Source organism: Ranitomeya imitator, chromosome 5 (genome assembly GCF_032444005.1).
Source record: "Ranitomeya imitator isolate aRanImi1 chromosome 5, aRanImi1.pri, whole genome shotgun sequence".
In the NCBI taxonomy this organism is placed as follows: domain Eukaryota; kingdom Metazoa; phylum Chordata; class Amphibia; order Anura; family Dendrobatidae; genus Ranitomeya; species Ranitomeya imitator.
In genome coordinates, this window is record NC_091286.1 from 234,100,644 (window position 1) to 234,122,432 (window position 21,789).

The 21,789-nt window shown below is 42.8% G+C and overlaps 1 protein-coding gene across 4 annotated transcripts in view; it reads left to right on the top strand.

The window, feature by feature from the left end:
* The window catches only part of BCLAF1 (BCL2 associated transcription factor 1), a 53,421-nt gene that overhangs the window by 19,124 nt on the left and 12,508 nt on the right, over positions 1-21,789 (top strand). For 3 of the 4 annotated variants that reach the window (XM_069725972.1, XM_069725971.1, XM_069725973.1), the window contains exons 6-9: positions 5,530-5,635; positions 9,803-9,893; positions 12,326-12,501; positions 17,342-17,492. In XM_069725972.1, the coding sequence (XP_069582073.1) occupies positions 5,530-5,635; positions 9,803-9,893; positions 12,326-12,501; positions 17,342-17,492 (524 nt within the window). Of the gene's footprint in view, positions 1-5,529; positions 5,636-9,802; positions 9,894-12,325; positions 12,502-12,605; positions 12,764-17,341; positions 17,493-21,789 lie in introns of those variants that run through there. The other variant, XM_069725974.1, reaches the window with a different exon arrangement.

The window sequence follows — 21,789 nt, forward strand, 5'->3', positions numbered from 1 at the left end:
ATTCTGTGCAGTTTCATCCTGCACTCATATTTAGGTGTGCAAAGCAATAAGGAATGTTTAATACTATTTGCAAGTTTATTTCATTTTTTTTTCATTTGCATTTTTGTTAGGTGCATTGGAACATGAAAAAATCATTGTAATGGAGGTCCTAGCTCTTAAAGGGAACCTGTCACCACCCCAGGGTCTATTAAGGTAAAAGAGCCACCTTCAGCAGCACGAAGGCTGCATTCTGTGAAGGTGGCTCTTATGTTTTTGCTCCCTAATAACACTGAAATATTAACTTTTATAAATTGCGCGCCATACCTGTATTGAGTCTGGTGGGTACGTTTTTTCCCCTTGACTCAACCGCCTCGCAGCATTTTTCTGGCATGCGCCGCACGCGCTGCACTGGAACTCACATTAGCTGATGTACTGATATCGCGCCTGTGTGTAGCGGAGGCCCGAGATCCCGCTCCGTGTTATGATTTATTCATAATGTGGGGCTGGGAATCTGGCGCATGCGCAGTTAGTCTCTGTGGCTGTCCCCATCTCCCTCCACCTCTTTCCTCCAGCGTTATACGACTCGTCTGCAGCGTCAGTGATCACAAGCTGAATGGTGGTGTGTGAGTGTGTAAGTAAGTTGGGCATAAGGCAAATCAGACATGCTCCAGATTCCCAGCCCCGCAGTGTGAATAAATCATAACACACTGCGGGGCGGGATCTTGGGCCTCCGTTACACGCAGGCGCCATATCAGTACATCAGATGATGTGAGTTCCAGTGCAGCACGCACGGCGCATGCCCGATAAATGAGAGCGCAGGCACCGGTGATGTGAGGAAACACAGAGGAGGCGGTGCCCGGTGCGCTGAGGGGATGATTGACGGCTGGGAGGCGGTTGAGTTGGGGGGAATAAACATACTCCCCGGACTCAATACAGGTATGGCGCGCCATTTATAAAAGTGAATATTTCAGTGTTATTAGGGAGCAAAAGCGTAAGAGCCACCTTCACAGAATGCAGCCTTAGTGCTGCTGAAAGTGGCTCTTTACCTTAATAGGCCCTGGGGGGGGTGACAGGTTCCCTTTAAGATGGCTTATAGATGTTGTCTGGTGAAAACAATTTATTACCTATACAAAGGATAGAAGATAACTTATTGGTGAGGATCTGACTGCGGGGACCTACACCACTCTGTGTAACTGGGAATTTTTATTCCCAACGAGGAACGGTTTGTCCATGGATGCTCGACCGTCGCTCCATTCATTCTGTATGGAACTGCTGAAAAAACTTGGTGCAGCGCTTGCGACCTCATAGGTAATTAATGGAGTGGTGGATGAGCATGCGCAGTGCCGCCCCATTCTAAGGAGAATAAAAGTGCCCTGTTCTGCCAGTTGGGGCAGTTCCCAGCAGTCGGACCTACACTGGTCAGTAAGTTATCACTTGTCCTGTGGATATGTGATAACTTGTTTTCAACGGATAACATCTTTAAAGGAATGGACAAAAATACGTAAAAGAAATGTCACACTAAAAAGAAAAAAGGCTAAATTAACTTTTAATTAGCAAATCATGCTTGTCTTGTTTAGAGAGATAATCATTATAGTATGTTATGATGGCTGCCATCTGTTCCGTCTGTTACATTGAAAAATGGTTAGAGGACAGGTGAGCATGTGCAGTGGGAAAATGATTCTAGTGGATATTCTGATCTGATGCTAGAGATACTAGGATTCTGAGTTGACTGCTTACACTGCTGTCTGCCCTGTGTATGTGATCTAATACTGGAGATCATAAGGTTACTGAGGTAAGATGATGCTCACACTGCTGTCTACCCTGCCTAACTGATCTAATACTGGAGATAGTGGTGGTGCTGAGGTGAGAAGAGGCTGCTTACACTGCTGTCCTCCCTGTGTATGTGATCTAATACTGGATATAAGGGGTGTTCTAAGGTAACACCTCACACTGCTGTCCAACACGTCTGTCTGATCTAATAGAGATAACAAGGGTGATGAGGTAAGAGGAGGCTGCTCACACTGCTGTCCACCCTGTGTATGTGATCTAATACTGGAGATAGCAGGGGTGATGAGGTGAGAAGAAAAAGCTCACATTGCTGTCCACCCTGTGTATGTGATCTAATACTGGAGATAGCACGGGTGATGAGGTAAGAAGAGACTTCTCACCCTGCTGTCCACCCTGTGTATGTGATCTAATACTGGAGATAGCAGGGGTGATGAGGTGAGAAGACTTCTCACCCTGCTGTCCACCCTGTGTATGTGATCTAATACTGGAGATAGCAGGGGTGATGAGGTGAGAAGAGGCTGCTCACACTGCTGTCCACCCTGTGTGTGTGTGATCTAATACTGGAGGTAGCAGGGGTGATGAGGTAAGAAGAGGCTGCTGACACTGCTGTCCACCCTGTGTATGTGATCTAATACCGGAGGTAGCAGGGGTGATGAGGTAAGAAGAGGCTGCTGACACTGCTGTCCACCCTGTGTGTATGTGATCTAATACTGGAGGTAGCAGGGGTGATGAGGTAAGGAGAGGCTGCTGACACTGCTGTCCACCCTGTGTGTATGTGATCTAATACTGGAGGTAGCAGGGGTGATGAGGTAAGAAGAGACTGCTCACACTGCTGTCCACCCTGTGTGCATGTGATCTAATACTGGAGGTAGCAGGGGTGATGAGGTAAGGAGAGGCTGCTGACACTGCTGTCCACCCTGTGTGTATGTGATCCAATACTGGAGGTAGCAGGGGTGATGAGGTAAGAAGAGACTGCTCACACTGCTGTCCACCCTGTGTGCATGTGATCTAATACCGGAGATAGCAGGGGTGATGAGGTAAGAAGAGGCTGCTGACACTGCTGTCCACCCTGTGTGTGTGTGATCTAATACTGGAGGTAGCAGGGGTGATGAGGTAAGGACACTGATGTCCACCTGCTTTCTGAATGCTGAGCAATTTCAGTGATCTGGAGATAGCTTACCAGTACCTGATATAGCTTATCTCCTGGTCACAGTATCAAAGCTTCCTACTGCACATGCACCTGTTGGGTTAACATTCTAGGACAGGTTTCTGTCAGAGTAAGAAGAAAATGAACATCTATTTTAATTCTATAGTGATTACATTACTAGAAAAAAAATTAGTGTAATTTGCTAATTAAAGGTATGTAAGGCCTCTTTCACACTTCCATTTTTTACAATGAGTCACAATCCGTCAAAATGTTGAAAAGACGGATCCTGTGCAGATTGTAAAATACGGATGCACTGGGTCCATTTTTTTTGACAGATCCGTCAAGGCTATGTGCACACGTTGTGTATGCGTCTTCGCCGCGTTTTTCTTCTGCGAAAACACATACACAACACAACCCAGGTTAAAAAAAGTAAAAGACCGTGATATTCTTACCTTCCGGCGTCCCCCGCAGCCTTCCCGATGCTTGCGATGCTGCCGGCAGCTCCCGTTCTCAGTAATGTCTTGCGAGACAATGACCTGTGATGACGTAGCGGTTTCGGCTACATCATCACAGGTCATTGTCTCGCAAGGCATTACTGGGAATGGGAGCTGCCGGCTGCGGGGGACGCTGGAAGGTAAGTATATCACGATCTTTTTTAAATTATTTTTAACATATCTTTTTACTATTGATGCTGCATAGGCCGCATCAATAGTAAAAAAAAAAAGAGAGCGAGCGAGAGAGAATTTCCCTGATGGGAAATTCTTCCGCGCATGCTCAGGTCCAAAAGACGGCATCCATCGCTGGATTCCTGCTTTTGACAGTCAGCGATGGATCCTGCGTCCATAGACTACCATTATAGCCAACGACGGGCAGTGCAGGATCCGTTGCTGAGCGATTTTTTTTTTTCCAACGTACAGAAAAAACGTTCCTCTGTGCGTTGTCTCCGCCCGACGGACTGCAATTTTACGACGGATCCAGTAGACGACGGATGAAACGGAAGGTCACCCGTCACAATCCGTCGCTAATACAAGTCTATGAGAAAAAAAACGGAGCCAGCAGAAACATTTGCTGGATCTGTTTTTTTCACAAAACGACGCATTGTGACGGAAGTGTGAAAGAGGCCTAAGAATTTATTTATAGTGATGTTCTCTTTTATATATTTTCTATTTCTACAGTACTCCTTTAAGGGGAACCTGTTGCATCCAAAAATGCTGTTTTGCTGCAGATATAAGGTTAATCATGCCTGGCTGGTGTACTGGAGCGCGTGGATATTCTCACTACACCTGCCTGCTTCTTAGTCATTGGGGCGGTACACAAAGCTGTTAGTTACTGCTCACTATACTATGAGCGCACTGTTCTCACTCAGTGGGACATTGACAACCAGCTGGGCACATGCCATACAAATATGCTGCAGAGCAGACAGTCAATCAATATGCCGGTGAGAGATTACAACACCCTCATTGGGCAGTGAACAGTAACTATAACAGCCTGCACCGCCCTGATGACTGGAAGTGAGCTGCTGAAGGGAGAAGGACGCTCAATTTCTCCCTGAAGTCGCTGTTCCAGTAAGTGGGCTGAACAGGATTTAAACGCTGTTTACCTGCAGGTTGCCAATACATTTGCAGATAAATGGCATTTCTGGATGTGACCGGTTCCCTTTAAGGATTTATTTGTATGCTGTCTTGTATACCATTATCAAATAGAAATGTTATTATGGATGCTTACACTTAAAGGGAATCTGTCACCTCATTTTGTCGCTATAAACTGCGGCCACCGCCATCAGGGGCTTATCTACAGCATTCTGTAATGCTGTAGATAAGCCCCCGATGTATCCTGAAAGATGAGAAAAAGAAGTTATATTATAATCACCCAGGGGCAGTCCCACTGCGGTCCAGGTCCGATGGGTGTCGCGGTCCGGTCCGGGGCCTCCCATCCTCATAGGATGACGTCCTCTTCTTGTCTTCGTGCTGCGGCTCCGGCGCAGGCGTACTTTGTCTGTCCTGTTTAGGGCAGAGCAAAGTGCTGCAGTGCGCAGGCGCCGGGCCTCTCTGACCTTTCCCAGCGCACTGCAGTACTTTGCTCTGCCCTCAACAGGACAGACAAAGTACGCCTGCACAGGAGCCGCGACAGAAGCAAGGAAGAGGACGTCATCCTATGAAGATGGGAGGTGCCGGACTCGAACCTGCGACACCCATCGGACCAGACCGCCCCTGGGTGAGTATAATATGACCTGTTTTTCTTACCTTTCAGGATACATCGGGGGCTTATTTACCGCATTACAGAATGCTGTAGATAAACCCCTGATGCTGGTGGTAGCAGTTTATAGCGGCAAAATGAGGTGACGGATTTTTTATTAACCATAACATTTGGAATTGGATGTCATTGGAAATTATGAATGTGGAGGTTAATAACTACTGAATAATGAAGTACGGATATATATCCCATAGAAGAGAAGTATTTTTTATGTAATATCTTTTTTCCTCTTTTCTGTCTTTTAATAGGATTCAACCTATTAATATATGTTGACATTCTACAAGTCCCACTTTAAGATCTGTGGCTTTGTGTTTAAAGGGAGTCAAACTAATGAGGCAGTTTTTCTCCTCTACAACCAACAGAGCATTATTTCAAGGGTGACGGAAAGACCCTCAGTGAGAGATTTGCAGGGTATCAGACAGTCGCTGATGAGCATGCCAGCCGTCCAAAGAGCCCAGAAATACACAGGTACATGCCAGGGGTACTATAATACAGTCATCATGCATGCACTCTATCCATATTAAATAATGCAATATTCTTTTGTCAATAATTAAAATAAATTCCATAGGGATGCGTTCTATTTGTGATGGTTATCTTTTTGGGGAATGGCCATGTATCTCTTTCTGGTCTTATGAAGTTCCATGTTATACTATATTTCAGTTCTATGCTGGAAACCATTGTTGGATTATCATGTGTAGCTTCACTTTAAATATGTTGCAGTAAGTTATTTGTGATTTTGATAAGTGATTTGTCAGTGTACAGTAGATCTGGTTCTCACAGTCTGAAAAAAGTGTATTTAAGTATATGTTTGTTATATGTTTGTGGTTTTCCAATTACATTGGGAGCTACAATTTTCTAAAACTGTGCACTGTTAGGCTGTGTGCACACGTATTCCTGAGGTCTGCGGATTTTTCCGCAGCGGATTTGTGAAAACCGCAGGTAAAAGGCACTGCTTTTTACCCGCAGATTTCCTGCGGAATTACCGCGGTTTTTGTGCGGATTCCACTTCGGTTTTACACCTGCGGTTTCCTATTATGGAGCAGGTGTAAAACCGCTGCGGATTCCGCACAAAGAATTGACATGCTGCGTTTCCACGCGTCTTTTTCCGCAGCATGTGCACTGCGGATTGCGTTTCCCATAGGTTTACATGGTACTGTAAACGCATGGGAAACCGCTGCAGACCCGCAGCTGTGGAAACGCAAAATCCGCAGCTTGTGAACATAGCCTTAAATTGAATGTATGGTGCTTCAAATATCAGAATGTGAACATTATGGACTCCAGGCTGATAAATTGTTGCCTGGCCAAAGCACATATGGCATTGCCTAGTCTGGATACAGTGGCATAACAGTGCTGGCTACGGATGGGGTTCCTGCTTGCCCACATAAACCAGAGTTGTAATTCATTCACAGCAAACTAATTTCTTCAAAAGAAAAAAAAGAAATTGAAAAGTAAAGTGAACATGTTTATATGGTGATTACCAGATGTTAGACCATATAAAGTTAGTCTATTTTCTAGGATAATACATGTCCGAATGGCTGCATAATCTTTTTGGTACCTTTATAGGCACTCTCCTTCCATATAGCCTGAGTGACAAATCCTTTGTTTGTCTTCTGCTGCTGAGATCTCAGACTGCTCAGTGCATCTGTTGTCAGTAGTGATGAGTGAACATTCTCAGTTAATGTATTATCTGAGCATGCTCTGGTGTTATCCGAGTATTTCGGGCATGCTCTGATATGTTCTAGTCCCCGCTGCGGTATGTTTTGCAGCAGTTAAGACTTTCACAACACATGGGATTGCCTGTGGGGATTTTCCTTTTTTTTTCTTAAACATTGGGGTTTATTCCTTTGAAGCCCTTGAAGGGTTAATAAACTACTTGAACTTTAGGGCAATTCAAACAGTTACATTCAATAACATCAAAGAAGCTACAAGGACAAAATAACAAAAGAATGTGAGGTGAAGTATTGGGAAAAGCACCCTCTAGTTGTGAAAAAACGAATTTTAGAATGAAACATTAAATACTAGGATTCAAATATTCAACTATGCATATGGAACAGTTACTAATGGCACCACTGTCAGCCAGCTCCATAATTCAGTATATTTAACAAACGAAAATTATATTAGAAATTATATAAATGATCCTCACATATAACGACAGAAAGACACACACAAAGGGTTAAGGAAGGGAAAATACAGGTGCCAAAAAGGCAAGAGGAGGTACAAAAACCTAACCATTTCTCGGAGCCCAATAATAATCCCAAGGGGCCCAAACAGAGTCGAACCTATCCAACCTCGCTCTCAACAAAGCCGTCATGTACGCCATCCTGCGAATGTCAGCTATTCTATTCAGTAAGTGCTGATGAGAAGGAGGAGAGGTCTGCTTCCAGTGAAGAGCTATCAAAACACCTTGCCCCTGTAAGGATGCGTAACATCAGTCTGGCTGAATTTTTCCCCATCCTTTTAGGAGAGACGTTTAGCAGATATGTAACTGGATAAAGACCCACCTCCACATAGAAAACCCTGCTAAAAATCCTTCATCCCAAAATCCTGTGATCCCAGAACAACACCTGAAGATATGGTACTGAGTGCCCACCTCAGAGCCACAACCCCTGCACAAGTTTGAGAGTTGAGGATTCAATCTGTGGAGGAGATCAGGGGTGTGATACCAGAACATCAATATTTTGTACTGATTTTCTTTATACGAGTGAAAATGGAGGATTTAGTCACTTTTTCCCAAATGATCTGCCAACTCTGTGATAAACCCCCTTCCCAGGATAGACTCCCATCTGCTCATATAGGAATGCTTTAGCTGTTGGCCCCCTTGTGGATAATTTAGAATCCTATACATTTCTGAGATTAATCCTTTGGTCGAAGGCCCCCTTTTTGCAAATCCTCTCAAAATCAGTCAGCAGAGACACCTTTGGCAGACCATAAATCGAAGAAGCAAGATGCTTAATCTGCAGATACTGAAAGAACTTTGTTAAAAATAGTACATTTTGGACTTGATAATGTCAAACAGAAGAAGCTCCAGCGTGTCCCCATCTACTGGGTCTGCAAATCTGAATAACCCCGCAGACATCGACGGGTGGACCATTACGGAATCCATACTACTTGGTATCGGAGGTTGATAAATGACGGAAATCATTGGTGAATTAGGTGAGGCCAGACTGAACGTCTTCACACATGAAAGCCAGACCTCCCTCGTAAACTTAATAGGTCCAGCAAAGATATTAGAATTTTAGTGGAATTAATTGTCCACAGTAATGAATTCAGATGGTTGGGGTCATCCATAGTTTTTCTGTTTGTGTCCATTTACTGTAAGCCCATCATGAAGCCAATGAGGGAAGCCTATGTAAATGAGCTCCCCAGTAATAATTAATAATGTCAGGAATGGAGAGGCCCCAGCTGTGATTTATGAGAGACAAGGACACACTTGGAGATAAGGTGACGCTTACCATTCCGAATGAATCTCATTATGCATGCCTGTGAGTTACTTAAGTTCATCCATGGGGACCTTGACGGTAGAGTTTCAAAGTAATAGAGCAACTTGGGAAGGAGAGACATTTTAGTCGAGGATATATGGCCTATTAATGAGAGCAAAAGTGGCAACCACCTATCCAACAGTCCCCTCAAATCCCTCAGAAGTGACGGAACGTTGCAAAGGTATAAATTTCCATAAGAAGACAAGTTATCCCCCAAGTACTTGAGCTTCAGTCTTCCATCGAAATTTAAAGTTTAATGTTAAATGGTCCAGTACATCAGGAGGAATATCTAATGGAAGGGCTTCTGTTTTAGAAGTGTTCAATTTATATCCCGATAAATCCCCATACTTTTTTAAAGCATCAATAAGATTAGGTAATATAGTATGGCGTTTAGTTAGGGTTGAGAGGACGTCATCCGCAAGCAAATCTTATATACTTTGTTCTTAAGCTCGACTCCTGATATGTTAGGATTTTGTCGTATCCTTGCCGCCAATGGTTCTAGGCACATAACGTACAGTAGAGGCGATAGGGGGCATCCCTGAAGTGTGCCGTTTGAGATAATAAATAGGGGGGGTATGGAATGCTAGTTTGATTTGAAGCTGAAAGAGAACTGTACAGTGTTCTTATAGCTGGCAAAAAGGAACCTTAGATACCAAAAATCTTTAGTTTCAAACAGGAAGGACCAATTCAGGCGGTCGCTAATACAATTTTAACCCATCTAGCTTCTAACAACAAAAAAAATGTTTAAAAAATTATGTAAAGTAGACTGGTAAATGTCATTTATTCACTATTTTGTGTGACATGGCTCTGGTTTAAGGGCATAAAAATTAAAAGTTTAAAAATTGGCGATGTTTTCGTCAAATTTCCGATTCTTTTCACAGTAAGGGCAAAAAATATTGTCTTAAATTTACCACTATTATGAAGTACAATATGTCATGAAAAAAAACAGTCTCAGAATTAGTGGGATCCGTTGAAGCATTGGAAAAATTGGCCTGTCAGGAAGATGAAAACAGGCTCCGGTGCGAAGAGGTTAAAGGTGGTGGCTTTAGTTAATATTGGTGAAAATCTGGTGACCGCTTTCTGTTAAGGAAATGTGATTTAAGAAAAGATTTGTAAGGAGAAATGTTTTTTTTTCATTGCATCTCTTAACTTGTAGGAGGATAGATCTGTCAACCAATATCCAGAGAAAACATGCATGTGTGCCGAATGAAGATAAGGTCTTTGTAGTGAAGGAAGAGCCGTCCAAGGTTTGTTACTTTTCTTAAGATTTGAATCGTTTTCTTTGGAGCTTTTATTAAACCAATTCAGGAATAATTCTAAAGGGATGTGGAACATAATTGGACAAGTCATACATTTGTGGCAGAAGAATGCCATCTAAATGCTCATATCTTATGTGCCTACGTGGAGAGAGAATTTACTAAATTCAGAGTATAAAATGCTTGTTTGGCCTGCTGTAATGCTTGTCAATTTCACAATATAGTGCAACTCTGCAGTATTCTGCATACCAGTGATCAAATGATTGCAGGTTCAAGTCTGTGTCTGTAAAAGTTTCACACAGACCACAGAAATCTATTTTCCAGTGTAAGTCTATGAAGCCTACTGACCTGAAATGTTGCTAGCTAACTTACCGCACCATGAAGGCCAAAAAAAAAAAAAATGCAAAAAACAATGGCATAATTCCTTTTTTAACTTTTTTGTGGTAAGCATTTCACCCCTTGTAAAAAAAAAAAAAGTTTTCCTGTTTTTCACTACCTTATATGGCAAAGTGACTACAATTTAAGCCACAAAAAGAAGTCCTTAATTGGCTATGGTCGAAAACTATAAGAAAAAACTAAGGCTCTTGAGTGAAGGGAAAAGATGAAAGCACAAAAATGAAAAATCGCCCTGTCAGGAAAAGTTAGTTTGCCACTTGGATGAATGGCTAATTTAGCTCTGAGACTATTGAAATGCTTGTCCCTGTTGCAGTATCTGACTTTAGTTCAGCAATTGGACTAAACACTAATGTCCTAGTATACTGTTCAGTGCCATGTGATACGTTTGCAGTCATTTTTTATTTTGTCCCCTTTTGCTCCAAAGGATGTACTCTTATCTATATTTGTTAAATGATACTACACCATATCTCTAGGAAACCAGTCTAAGGGTACCGTCACATTTAGCGACGCTGCAGCGATACCGACAACGATCCTGATCGCTGCAGCGTCGCTGTTTGGTCGCTGGAGAGCTGTCACACAGACAGCTCTCCAGCGACCAACGATCCCGAAGTCCCCTGGTAACCAGGGTAAGCATCGGGTTACTAAGCGCAGGGCCGCACTTAGTAACCCGATGTTTACCCTGGTTACCAGCGTAAACGTAAAAAAAAAAAAACACTACATACTTACCTTCCGTGTCTGTCCTCCGGCGCTGTGCTTTCCTCTGCACTGTCAGCGGCGGTCAGCCGGAAAGCAGAGTGGTGACGTCACCGCTCTGCTTTCCGGCTGGCCGGCGCTCACAGCCAGTGCAGAGAAGCAGAGCGCCGGAGGACAGACAGCGGAAGGTAAGTATGTAGTGTTTTTTTTTTTTACTTTTACGCTGGTCCTGCGCTTAGTAACCCGATGTTTACCCTGGTTACCAGTGAAGACATCGCTGGATCGGCGTCACACACGCCGATTCAGCGATGTCAGCGGGAGATCCAGCGACGAAATAAAGTTCTGGACTTTCCTCAGCGACCAACGATCTCCCAGCAGGGGCCTGATCGTTGGTCGCTGTCACACATAACGATTTCCTTAACGATATCGTTGCTACGTCACAAAAAGCAACGATATCGTTGTGTGACGGTACTATAAGGGCTCATGCAGATGCCCGTACAAATCAGTCGGATCTCGGACCGCAATGCAGGGACTGGCTGCTAGTGTCACGCTCTAGTCAGGAGGTCTGCAGCCAGGTAAAAGTGTGTCAATACTTTATTGAACCACAAAACAGGCAGATATCACGTAGAACAGTCCCAGCAAAATTCCCCAAGATGGTGCACTTTAGGGCTGGCTCGCTGGGATAATGGCAGATGCTACCTCAGAGCTCCCAGGGTCGGCTATCACACCCGTGTTACGCATACAGACAAGCGTAGGAAGATGACAGTCCATACAAGGTACAAGGCCAGTTGCATGCGGATGATTGTGTGCCATCATTGATATTTTGCATGGACCCATAAACTTATATGGGTTATTTTGATCGGTGAGTAGAAACAAATCTGGAACATTTGGACCACCAAAATACACGGATATGTGAACAGCACTATGGATTAATGGATAAAAGTTCTATCTATGAGAGAATACGAACAGAACCCATACATGAAGCACTGACATCTGAATGAGCCCTTACTCTGCAGTAGAAACACTGGAGTCTTAAGGCAGTTGTTCACCCCTGGGGAAAAAACAACTTGCCCATTATGTTCTGACGTGAAAAGTAAATGCCACTCTTTTTCCAAAGCTGCTCAGGTCGCCCCCATAAGTACATGAGCGCTGATCATGATGCCTTATCACCATTTATGTGCCTTTAGTGGTTGTCCATGTGGCAATTTATTGCTTTGTTGTTCTTGAATATCAATATGTCTCCAGAGAAGTCGTCTTTTTCAGTTCTCATAATTGAACGCCCATTCTATGTTTCCCTTATTCAGGCATCTTATATGACTTTGCCTTGTCTTTAGATTGAAAAGAAAGTAAAGAATAGCTCAACTGATCTGCGGGGTGATAAAGATCGTCGTAGGATAGAGCGCCGCAAAGAACGAGGGGACTCCAAGGGTTCCCGGGAATCTATTGATTCTCGCAATAAGGAAAAGGCCCACAAAGAGCCCAAGGAAATGAAAGTGTTCAAGGATGAGAAGTAAGCAAAATGCATATCCATCTTGTAGGAAGCTGTGAATGCTTTGTGAATTCATTGTCTCTATATTGGCTTAACATAAACAATCACAATTGTTTGTTTTACAGCAAAAATGTATTTGTCTTTTACACGACTAATGGTGGATGAGGACAAAAACTTTGGAATAGCAAGCTAACTGAAAAAAATGACAAATTATTGTGTCCTATTGTCCAGGCAACATCAGGAAGTTGGACTTCAGTGCAGTGCATTTCTAGAGCCCGTTTGTGTAAGAACATTGGTTCTTTCTGCTTGATTCCACTTTTTCCACTCATAACACCGCAGTTTGCTGTTGATTCGTCAATGTCAATGAAGGAAAAAAACGTTTATTGTGTTTGAATGCCACAGAGAATATTGGAGTGTTCAAGAATTTCCACCATTGTTTGCTGTATGTGCCTGGAGACATATTTTTGGGAGATCGTTCTGTTACATTTAAGACCAGTCTATTAGAAGCAGTAGGATGTTATATGTCCTTTGTGTGTATATTGTTATTGTTCGTTATGGTGGGTAGGCTTATATTTCTATGTCCAGTTTAACAGTGGCTCCACTGTATGATTAGTCACTTATTTGTATTTAGATCTTTTAACATTATATGATAGGGTTTTGCATTCCATATACAAAAAAGACAAAAATAGACAATAAACACAAATTATAAGGGGATAGTAGAGATAATCGGTAGTGTCAAATTATAGTCTAGTATCTGAGGGATTTAAAAAAAAAAAAAAAAAAAAAAGTATATATAATTTTTTTTTTCAAAGCAGGGAATGTCATACTTGCCTAGTAAATTGACTTGCTTCTGTTAGATCAGATCTGTTATCAAATGTCACTATTCAAACTATATGCATTATTACATAGATCTTAAACCTGATGAGGTTGGTGTACTTGCTGTGAAAATCCATGGCTGTGTGATCCTTTGCAACTTAAATGCCTAATAATAAACATAGCATGTGTTTTTTTTTTCTCCATGGATTATCACAGTAAGTGCATCATATCTAGGCGATCTATTACATGTAAATTGTGAAATCTGGTAACTGCCCTGCAGTGATGACATGCCATGTGAACGTAGCAGCCAGTCATTGTCCTCAGTAGTGATGCCTGCACATGAAGCTGCAGTGGTCATTAGTGATGAGCGAGTATGCTCATTACTCGAGTTTCTCCAAGCATGCTTGGGTGGTCTCTGAGTATTTAGGCGTTCTCGGAGATTTTGTCGACGCAGCTGCATTATTTGCGGCTGCTAGACATCCTGAATATATGTGGGGGTTGCCAGTTTGTTAGGGAATCCCCACATGTATTCAAGCTGTCTAGCAGCCACAAATCACAGCTACGGCGACATAAACTAAACCTCCAAGCACGCCGAAATACTCTGAAAGCACCCGAGCTCAGAGAAACTCGAGTAACGAGCATACTTGCTCATCACTAGTGGTCATGTGTGGCATTATCAGCACGTCATGACTGCAGGACAGGTAAAAGACTGGCAGGACCACTGGAGTAGTGAGAAATTTACTAGGGGAGTACAAGTTATTTTATTATTTCATCCTTATATTGATGCTAATTTTTTAAAAATCCTGGACAACTCCTTTTAATTAAAGAACATTTTGTGTGCCTCACACAGGAGTCAATAATATAGGGGGGGGGGGGGGGGAACCTTTTTCTTCCTTTATTGTAACTGGTTTTTAGAAAAAATCATAGGCCAATGTGCTTTCTTTTCTGTTAAACTTCATGAAGAAGTAGTTCAGTAAAGGTACCGTCACATTTAGCGACGCTGCAGTGATCTAGACAACGATCCCGATCGCTGCAGCGTCGCTGTGTGGTCGCTGGAGAGCTGTCACACAGACAGCTCTCCAGCGACCAACTATGTGAAGTCCCCTGGTAACCAGGGTAAACATCGGGTTACTAAGCACAGGCCCTGGTTACCAGTGCTAATGTAAAAAACAAACAAACACTACATACTTACATTCCGGTGTCTGTCCCCCGTCGCTGTGCTTTCCTGCACTGACTGTGAGCGCCGGCTGGCCGTAAAGCACAGCGGTGACGTCACCGCTGTAATCTGCTTTACGGCCGGCCGGCGCTGACAGTGCAGGGAAGCAGAACGCCGGGGGACGTGACAGACACCGGAATGCAAGTATGAAGTGTTTGTTTATGGTTTCTGATGGCATACATAAATTGAAAAAAATGCCGACGCAGCTGCATTATGAGGCTGGTTGCACCTGCACAGTAGCAGTATATATATATATATAATGAATGTATAATAAACGTTATGTAAAATAGGGGCAGGTCACTTCAGTGACCTGTCAGAAGACATACAGATAAATGTCTAATGCTGCCCGGAGCACGGGCATATCATTAACACAAAACTGAAAATAAAGATTAAACAACAACCACAAGACTGATTTCATCAACCAAGGTATCATTTTAATCAGTATAACGGAGACGGCCCGACACTGTCTGTAGGTTATTGTGCACAATCCTGCTGACAAGTTCCCTTTGAGGTCTGTTGGCCAAACATAGATATCCCCTGTTGACAGATCCCCTTTAAAATAACTTGAATCGAAACCTAATGTGTGCACGTTGGGTGAGTAGTAAATCTAGTAAAACTTTGCTATTACCATGGGTATGCTTTAAACATATAACTTTAATGAACATAGTGCGGGTCCCAACCGTTAAAGGTTTATTGATAGTGATGAGCGAGTATACTCGTTGCTCGGAGATTTAGCTTTTGTTGACGCAGCTGAATGATTTACGGCTGCTAGCCAGGCTGAGTACATGTGGGGGTTGCCTGGTTGCTAGGCAACCCCCACATGTAATCAAGCTGGCTATCAGCTGCAAATCATTCAGCTGAGGCAACGAAAACTAAATCTCTGAGCACTTACAAGTACTCGGAGACCACCCGAGCGTACTTGGGAAAACTGGAGCAACGAGTATACTCGAGAACCAAAATGTAAAGAGAAAAACTATATTTAATAGAAGATTTAGACCTTTCTGTGTTTGGTGCCACTCGTTGTTTTATCTTAGATGCAAATGCAGTCCTAAAGGCTAGCTACAGACACTCTTTTAGTGCACATTTGACATGTATGACAGATAAACCTCTGACTTGCATAATGTGTCCATAGATATCAATGAACTCTTGCCAAAAGAGTATGTATCTATGCACACTTATGTATATGAAGAGACTCTCCTGTATAAATGGGGCCTTGTTGTAGCCCTGGCACAGTGGGAGCACTGCTGTACAGGAGAAAAATTGTAAAAGGAGCAGTGGCGCTCAACTGGACCATCCCTGATGAGCAGCAATTAGTATGTCCTATAGACGCACACCCACAAGACACAGTCCAGTTGAGCTCTGCAGCTCTTTTATAATTTTATTTTTTACACAGTAATGCATGTTAGCTGTGGGAGCAGGTCAGAATGCGATTAAAGTATCTGACGGCTAGGAGAGCTATTGAAAATGGTAATTAATCTAGAGAGATTAGGAAAATGTTTCAGAATGTTTTATGATTCAAAAGTAGTTTTTACGTAGGACACATCAGCTTCTTTTAATTTGTTTGCTGTGGTCCGACTTCCTAAAGGTATTTTCCATGATATTGATGGTCTATCCTTGGGCACCCCGCTGTTCAGCTGACTGAGGGGGACATAGCTTCATCTTCTTTGCCTGGCATAACACTGTACTTTTGGTAGTGGTTGCAGCTGTTACTCAGTTAAATAGGTCCGAGATGCAATTGCACATATGGCGACTATGGAAATTACAACGCTGCGCCTGTTAAAACATCAAGGGGAGGCAGTGACTTGCTGTATTTTCGTTAGCCACTGTGACTGCTATCTCATTGTGGTGCTTTTCATTCACTGCAGTGAGTGAGCTACAATAGCGGGTGCGACCACTACTGAATGTAGGGTGCTGGCCCCTTTAGTGAGAAAACTGGCGATCCTAGGAAAAGGCCATCAGTATTGTAGTTCCAGAATCCTCCTATATGGTTATTTTTGTAGTCAGCAGATAAAGCATAAACCAGGCCCTTTGTGCACTTATGGTGACTTCACACTAAGGAAGTCACCTGTATTATCTTGCCATGGAACTTATTTTATCATCTGCAATACCGCCAGTTGGCTACTTCTCCTGGTAAGTCGCTGTTTGTGAGTACTGTGAGGCTATGTGCACACGTAGCGGATTAGGCTTAGGAATTTCTGGTGCGGATTCTGCCTCTCCTGGCAGAAAACGCACCTGCGGATTTGTCGCTTTTTTTTGTGGTGTTCCGCAGCGTTTTTTGTGCGTTTTTGCTGCGGTTTTCTTGTGGAATTGCTGCGTTTTTTACCCCTGCGGTTTTCTATAATGGAATGGGTATAAAAGCGCTGCAGATTCACAAAAAAGAAGTGACATGCTACTTCTTTTAAACAGCAGCGTTTCCGCGGCGGATTTTCCGCAAAGTGTGCACAGCATTTTTTATTTCTCATTGATTTACATTGTACTGTAAATCAATTACAGATCTGCAGCGTTTCTGCACTGCAAAAAATGCTGCGGATCCGCAGAGAATCTGCAACGTGTGCACATAGCCTTAGGCAACGGACTATGCATTGCAATGTACAGTGTAGTTACCGAAGGATACGTTCTTTCATAGTAAAGTAACAATCTGTGTATTCAATGAGGCCACAATGTACAGCTGTGTGGGCAGGCGAGGCTAAGCGAGTAATTGGGGCTAGATCATCCAGAATTCCTGTAACGGATACAATTGGTAATGTTGATGTCTGTCTTGTTTGTATGTGGTGTTGGTTTTCTTCTAAGCGTTCTTTGTGTGTTATGTGTGGTTTTTGTTTTATACAGCAAAAGAAAAAAAGATCATGAGCCGTCTCCTTCTCTGTCTGATGATGACAAAGACAATAAGAAGGAAAGCAGAGATGAGGAATTCAAAGGCCCAATGGAGCCCAAAGAGTACCCAGGTTTTCCAGGCATCAGTAGGCCCAGGGGCACATTTGTAAGTTTTAATGAACTATATAGTGAGTAGTAGTTAAGCTTATGTCATTCGTTAGACCTGTAACTGTATGTAAGACTACAGCATCATCACAAATTATTGTATGGTAAAATGTGGACACTTTGGCTAATTCCACCCAATACTAACTTTACTTTAAGAACATTTATTAGGAACCATCAGTATACAATACTACTTTCTAACCACAAGTAGAGAGAGAGAGAATACCTTGCTTAGTCTGTGACCGTTCCCTACAATACTATGGTTGGATTCATCAAAGCTTTTTTTGCCTGAAATCTGAAATAGAAGCTTTGAAAAGTCACAAAATTTTGGCACAACGTGGGGCTGGGCTAAAATTGTGCAACTTATGATGTTTTCACACCATTTTCCCTCAGCTTTGACAATGTGTGGTCTACTTGGCAGGGCGTGGCAACCCCCAATTAAAATGATGATGACTGGCAACATTCCTTATACCACAAATCTTCAATGTCCGACTGGAGTATGATTTGTGTTGAAGCACACTTGGAGGTGCATGCCTCTTAATGAGGTAGTTAATTTCTCAGATTTCAGCCTGCCTCCTCATCAAGACAGACATGAAAATCGCTGGTCTTGATGAATGGGGGCTCGTAAAGATTTTCAGCAACTTAGCAGAGTGCCTCTCTAAATCCTAGATCTAATATTCTGCTCTTTTTACTAATGTTAAGTAGATGGATCATTGCAAACTTCTATTCTCCAAGTCTTAAACAGTAACTTTTGTTTCACTTTGTATTTCATTAATCAATAATACACATGAAAATAAGAAACTTTCTAATATGTCTTATCAGAAAAATCTGCTTCTATCTCTGCCAAAACTGTTCATTTTTTAAAATGCTCAATTTGCAGGTAAAATCTGTGTTCAATGAAGACAGATTTTTACATTAACGGGGTATGCCCATCTCCAAGATCCTATTCCATTATGTAGTAGGTTTAATAATATTAGCAAACGCCTCCAATTAGAAATATAGTATAGTTTTGATTCAATATGTCTGTTTCCTCATTTGCAGGCATTGCAGGATCTTAGGTATCCATGGTTACGACCACTGGTAGTGACAGTTAGCTAGTGGTCATTACCATGGATACCTAAGGTCCTGCAAATGCCTGCATGTAAGGAAAGAGACATAGAAAAGCTATACTACATTTCTAATTGGCGGTATATGCTAATGTTATTATTATTTCATCTACTACATATTAGGATAGGATCTTGGAGATGGGATTACCCCTTGAAAGATAAAAAGTGACAGTTGCTGCTGCGAAGATTCAATGTACACTGGTGGGGAAGGAGAGAGGAATTAGAGGCAGAGCTCATCCCACCTTCCCCACACTCCTATTTACATCGATGTCAGCTGCTACTCATAAGATCTTATGTAGATGTGAGTGTGGGGGAAGCGCTGCCTCCAACGCCTCTCTCCGTTCCCCACAAGTGTACATAGATTCTTATCAGCAGCAGTTTTCACCTCCTATTTTAAATGTAAAAATCTGTCTTCACCGTATACAGATTTTACCTAATAAATTGAGAATTTTGAAAATGAAAGCTTAGTTTTTGTGGAGAGAGAAGCAGATTTCTCTGCTAAGATATATTACAAAGTTGATTATTTTCATGGGTACCATTGTTTTATTTAAAAAAAACAAAAAAAAAATGACGGCTACTATTTAAGGCTGCCGACATACACATTAGATGACTGTCAGCTGAACAACAGTCTTCGGCAGTCCAAAAGATTAAATTTAGAAGTGGTGTATATGCGTGCCAATTGCTCTTTTCAAATAAAGCACTTCAGAGACCCATTTCTCAGGAACATTAGGGTACCCTGAGTGATCAGCAAGTTATCACTTATTCTGTGGACAGGTGATGGCATTCTAAGTTGAGAGGTCCTCTTTCAAGGGTTTATGTCACCAAGACAAGTTTCCAGTTTTTGCTTCTATTTTATTCCTGCTTCTCTTTTGATGACGCACCAAGAGTTGGGCCATGTTGAAGACCCTAGATTCTGTGGTTAGCCAAGAAAACTTAGTGCACATCATATTTCCCTTCGGTATCGAAAAATTTCCAACTTTGCCAGCAACTCGGACATCAACCAGTTGGAGAAGTTTGGTCAGAAATGATCTTCATGAAAGAATTGCAGCCCAAAACCCTACCTTCTACATTGGAAAAAGGTCAAATGACTCCGCTAAAATGGCAGAAGGTGCTCTGAGCTGATGAGTCTAAATGTGAAATATTTGGTTGTAGCAGAAGGCAGTTTATTTGCCGATGGGATGAACAGTGGTACGATAATGAGTGAAGCAACAGTGAAGCATTTAATTGTTAAATATAAGCACTTCTATTTTTAAAAATACATTTTGCAGCATTTTTTCCACACCTGTCTGAAACTTTTTGCACAGTACTATGTTTTTTTGTTACGGATATCGGAACTTTCAATTTTTACAGATGTGACCCTTGAGATTTGTACCTTGCAAAAAGCCTGAAAGCCACATCTCCATCAGCATGTGCGGACACGAACACAGCTGGAATTTGCTACTTGTTCCTAAGGAGCTAATTAAATAATTTTTCAGTATATTTCTCATTTTTACCAAAGGACAAGGCATGTGTAGGTCTGAGTTTCAGAAGTAAGGATACTTTCCCAGGATTTCCACACTGTGTAGAAACTAGTGAAACCATTGCAGTGTATGCACTGTCTTAGGTTTACAGTACAAGGCTATTGTTATGTGATACTGGAGCCAAAAGTGCCCAGTACTCAATAGATGACATCACACTCTCGACTCCTCCATGCGCTCTGCCGCTGCCTATCTCGCCAAGAATGAAAGAAGCTCTGTCTCAAATCAGACATGCCAGATCCTTAATTCCCCCAACATACGAAGTCTGTAGGACCCTATATACACTGCTCAAAAAAATAAAGGGAACACTAAAGTCTCGCATCCTAGATATCTCTGAATGGAATATTCCAGTTGCAGATTTTTATTCATCACATAGTGAAATGTGTTGAGAACAATAAAACATAAAAATGATCAATATAAATCACAACTAATATCCCATGGAGGTCTGGATTTGGAATGATGCTCAAAATCAAAGTGGAAAATCAAATTACAGGCTGATCCAACTTCAGTGGAAATGCCTCAAGACAAGGAAAATGATGCTCAGCAGTGTATGTGGCCTCCACGTTCCTGTATGACCTCCCTACAATTCCAGGGCATGGTCCTAATGAGGCGGCGGATGGTCTCCTGAGGGATCTCCTCCCAGACCTGGACTAAAGCATCCGCTAACTCCTGGACAGTCTATGGTGCAACGTGACGTTGGTGGATGGTGCGAGACATGAATTCCCAGATAAGTTCAATCGGATTCAGGTCTGGGGAACGGGCGGGCCAGTCCTCAGCTTCAATGCCTTCATCTTGCAGGAACTGCTGACACACTCCAGCCACATGAGGTCTGGCATTGTCCTGCATTAGGGGGAAACCAGGGCCAGCCACACCAGCATATGGTCTCACAAGGGGTCTGAGGATCTCATCTTGGTACTTAATGGCAGTCAGGCTACCTCTGGCGAGCACATGGAGGGCTGTACGGCCCTCCAAAGAAATGCCTCCCCACACCATTACTGACCCACTGCCAAACCGGTCATGCTGAAGGATGTTGCAGGCAGTCTGTCACATGTGCTCAGTGTGAACCTGCTTTCATCTGTAAAGAGCAGTGCCAGTGGTGAATTTGGGAATTCTGATGTTTTGTGGCAAATGCCAAGCGTCCTGCATGGTGTTGGGCTGTGAGCACAACCTCCATTTGTGAACGTCGGGCACTCAGACCATCCTCATGGAGTCGGTTTCTAACTGTTTGTGCCAACACATGTACATTTGTGGCCTGCTGGAGGTCATTTTGCAGGGCTCTGGCAGTGCTCCTCTTGTTTCTCCTTGCACAAAGGCTGAGTTAGCGGTCCTGCTGATGGGTTGTTGCCCTTCTACGGCCCCCTCCACATCTCCTGGTGTACTGGCCTGTCTCCTGGTAGCGCCTCCAGCCTCTGGACTCTACTCTAACAGACACAGCAAACCTTCTTGCCACAGCTCACATTGATGTGCCATCCTGGATGAGCTGCACTACCTGAGCCACTTGTGTGGGTTGTAGAGTCCGTCTCATGCTACCACGAGTGTGAAAGCCAAACCAATATTCAAAAGTGACCAAAACATCAGTCAGAAAGCATTGGTGCTGAAATGTGGTTTGTGGTCCCCACCTGCAGAACCACTCCTTTATTGTGTCTTGATAATTGTCAGTAATTTCCATCTGTTGTCT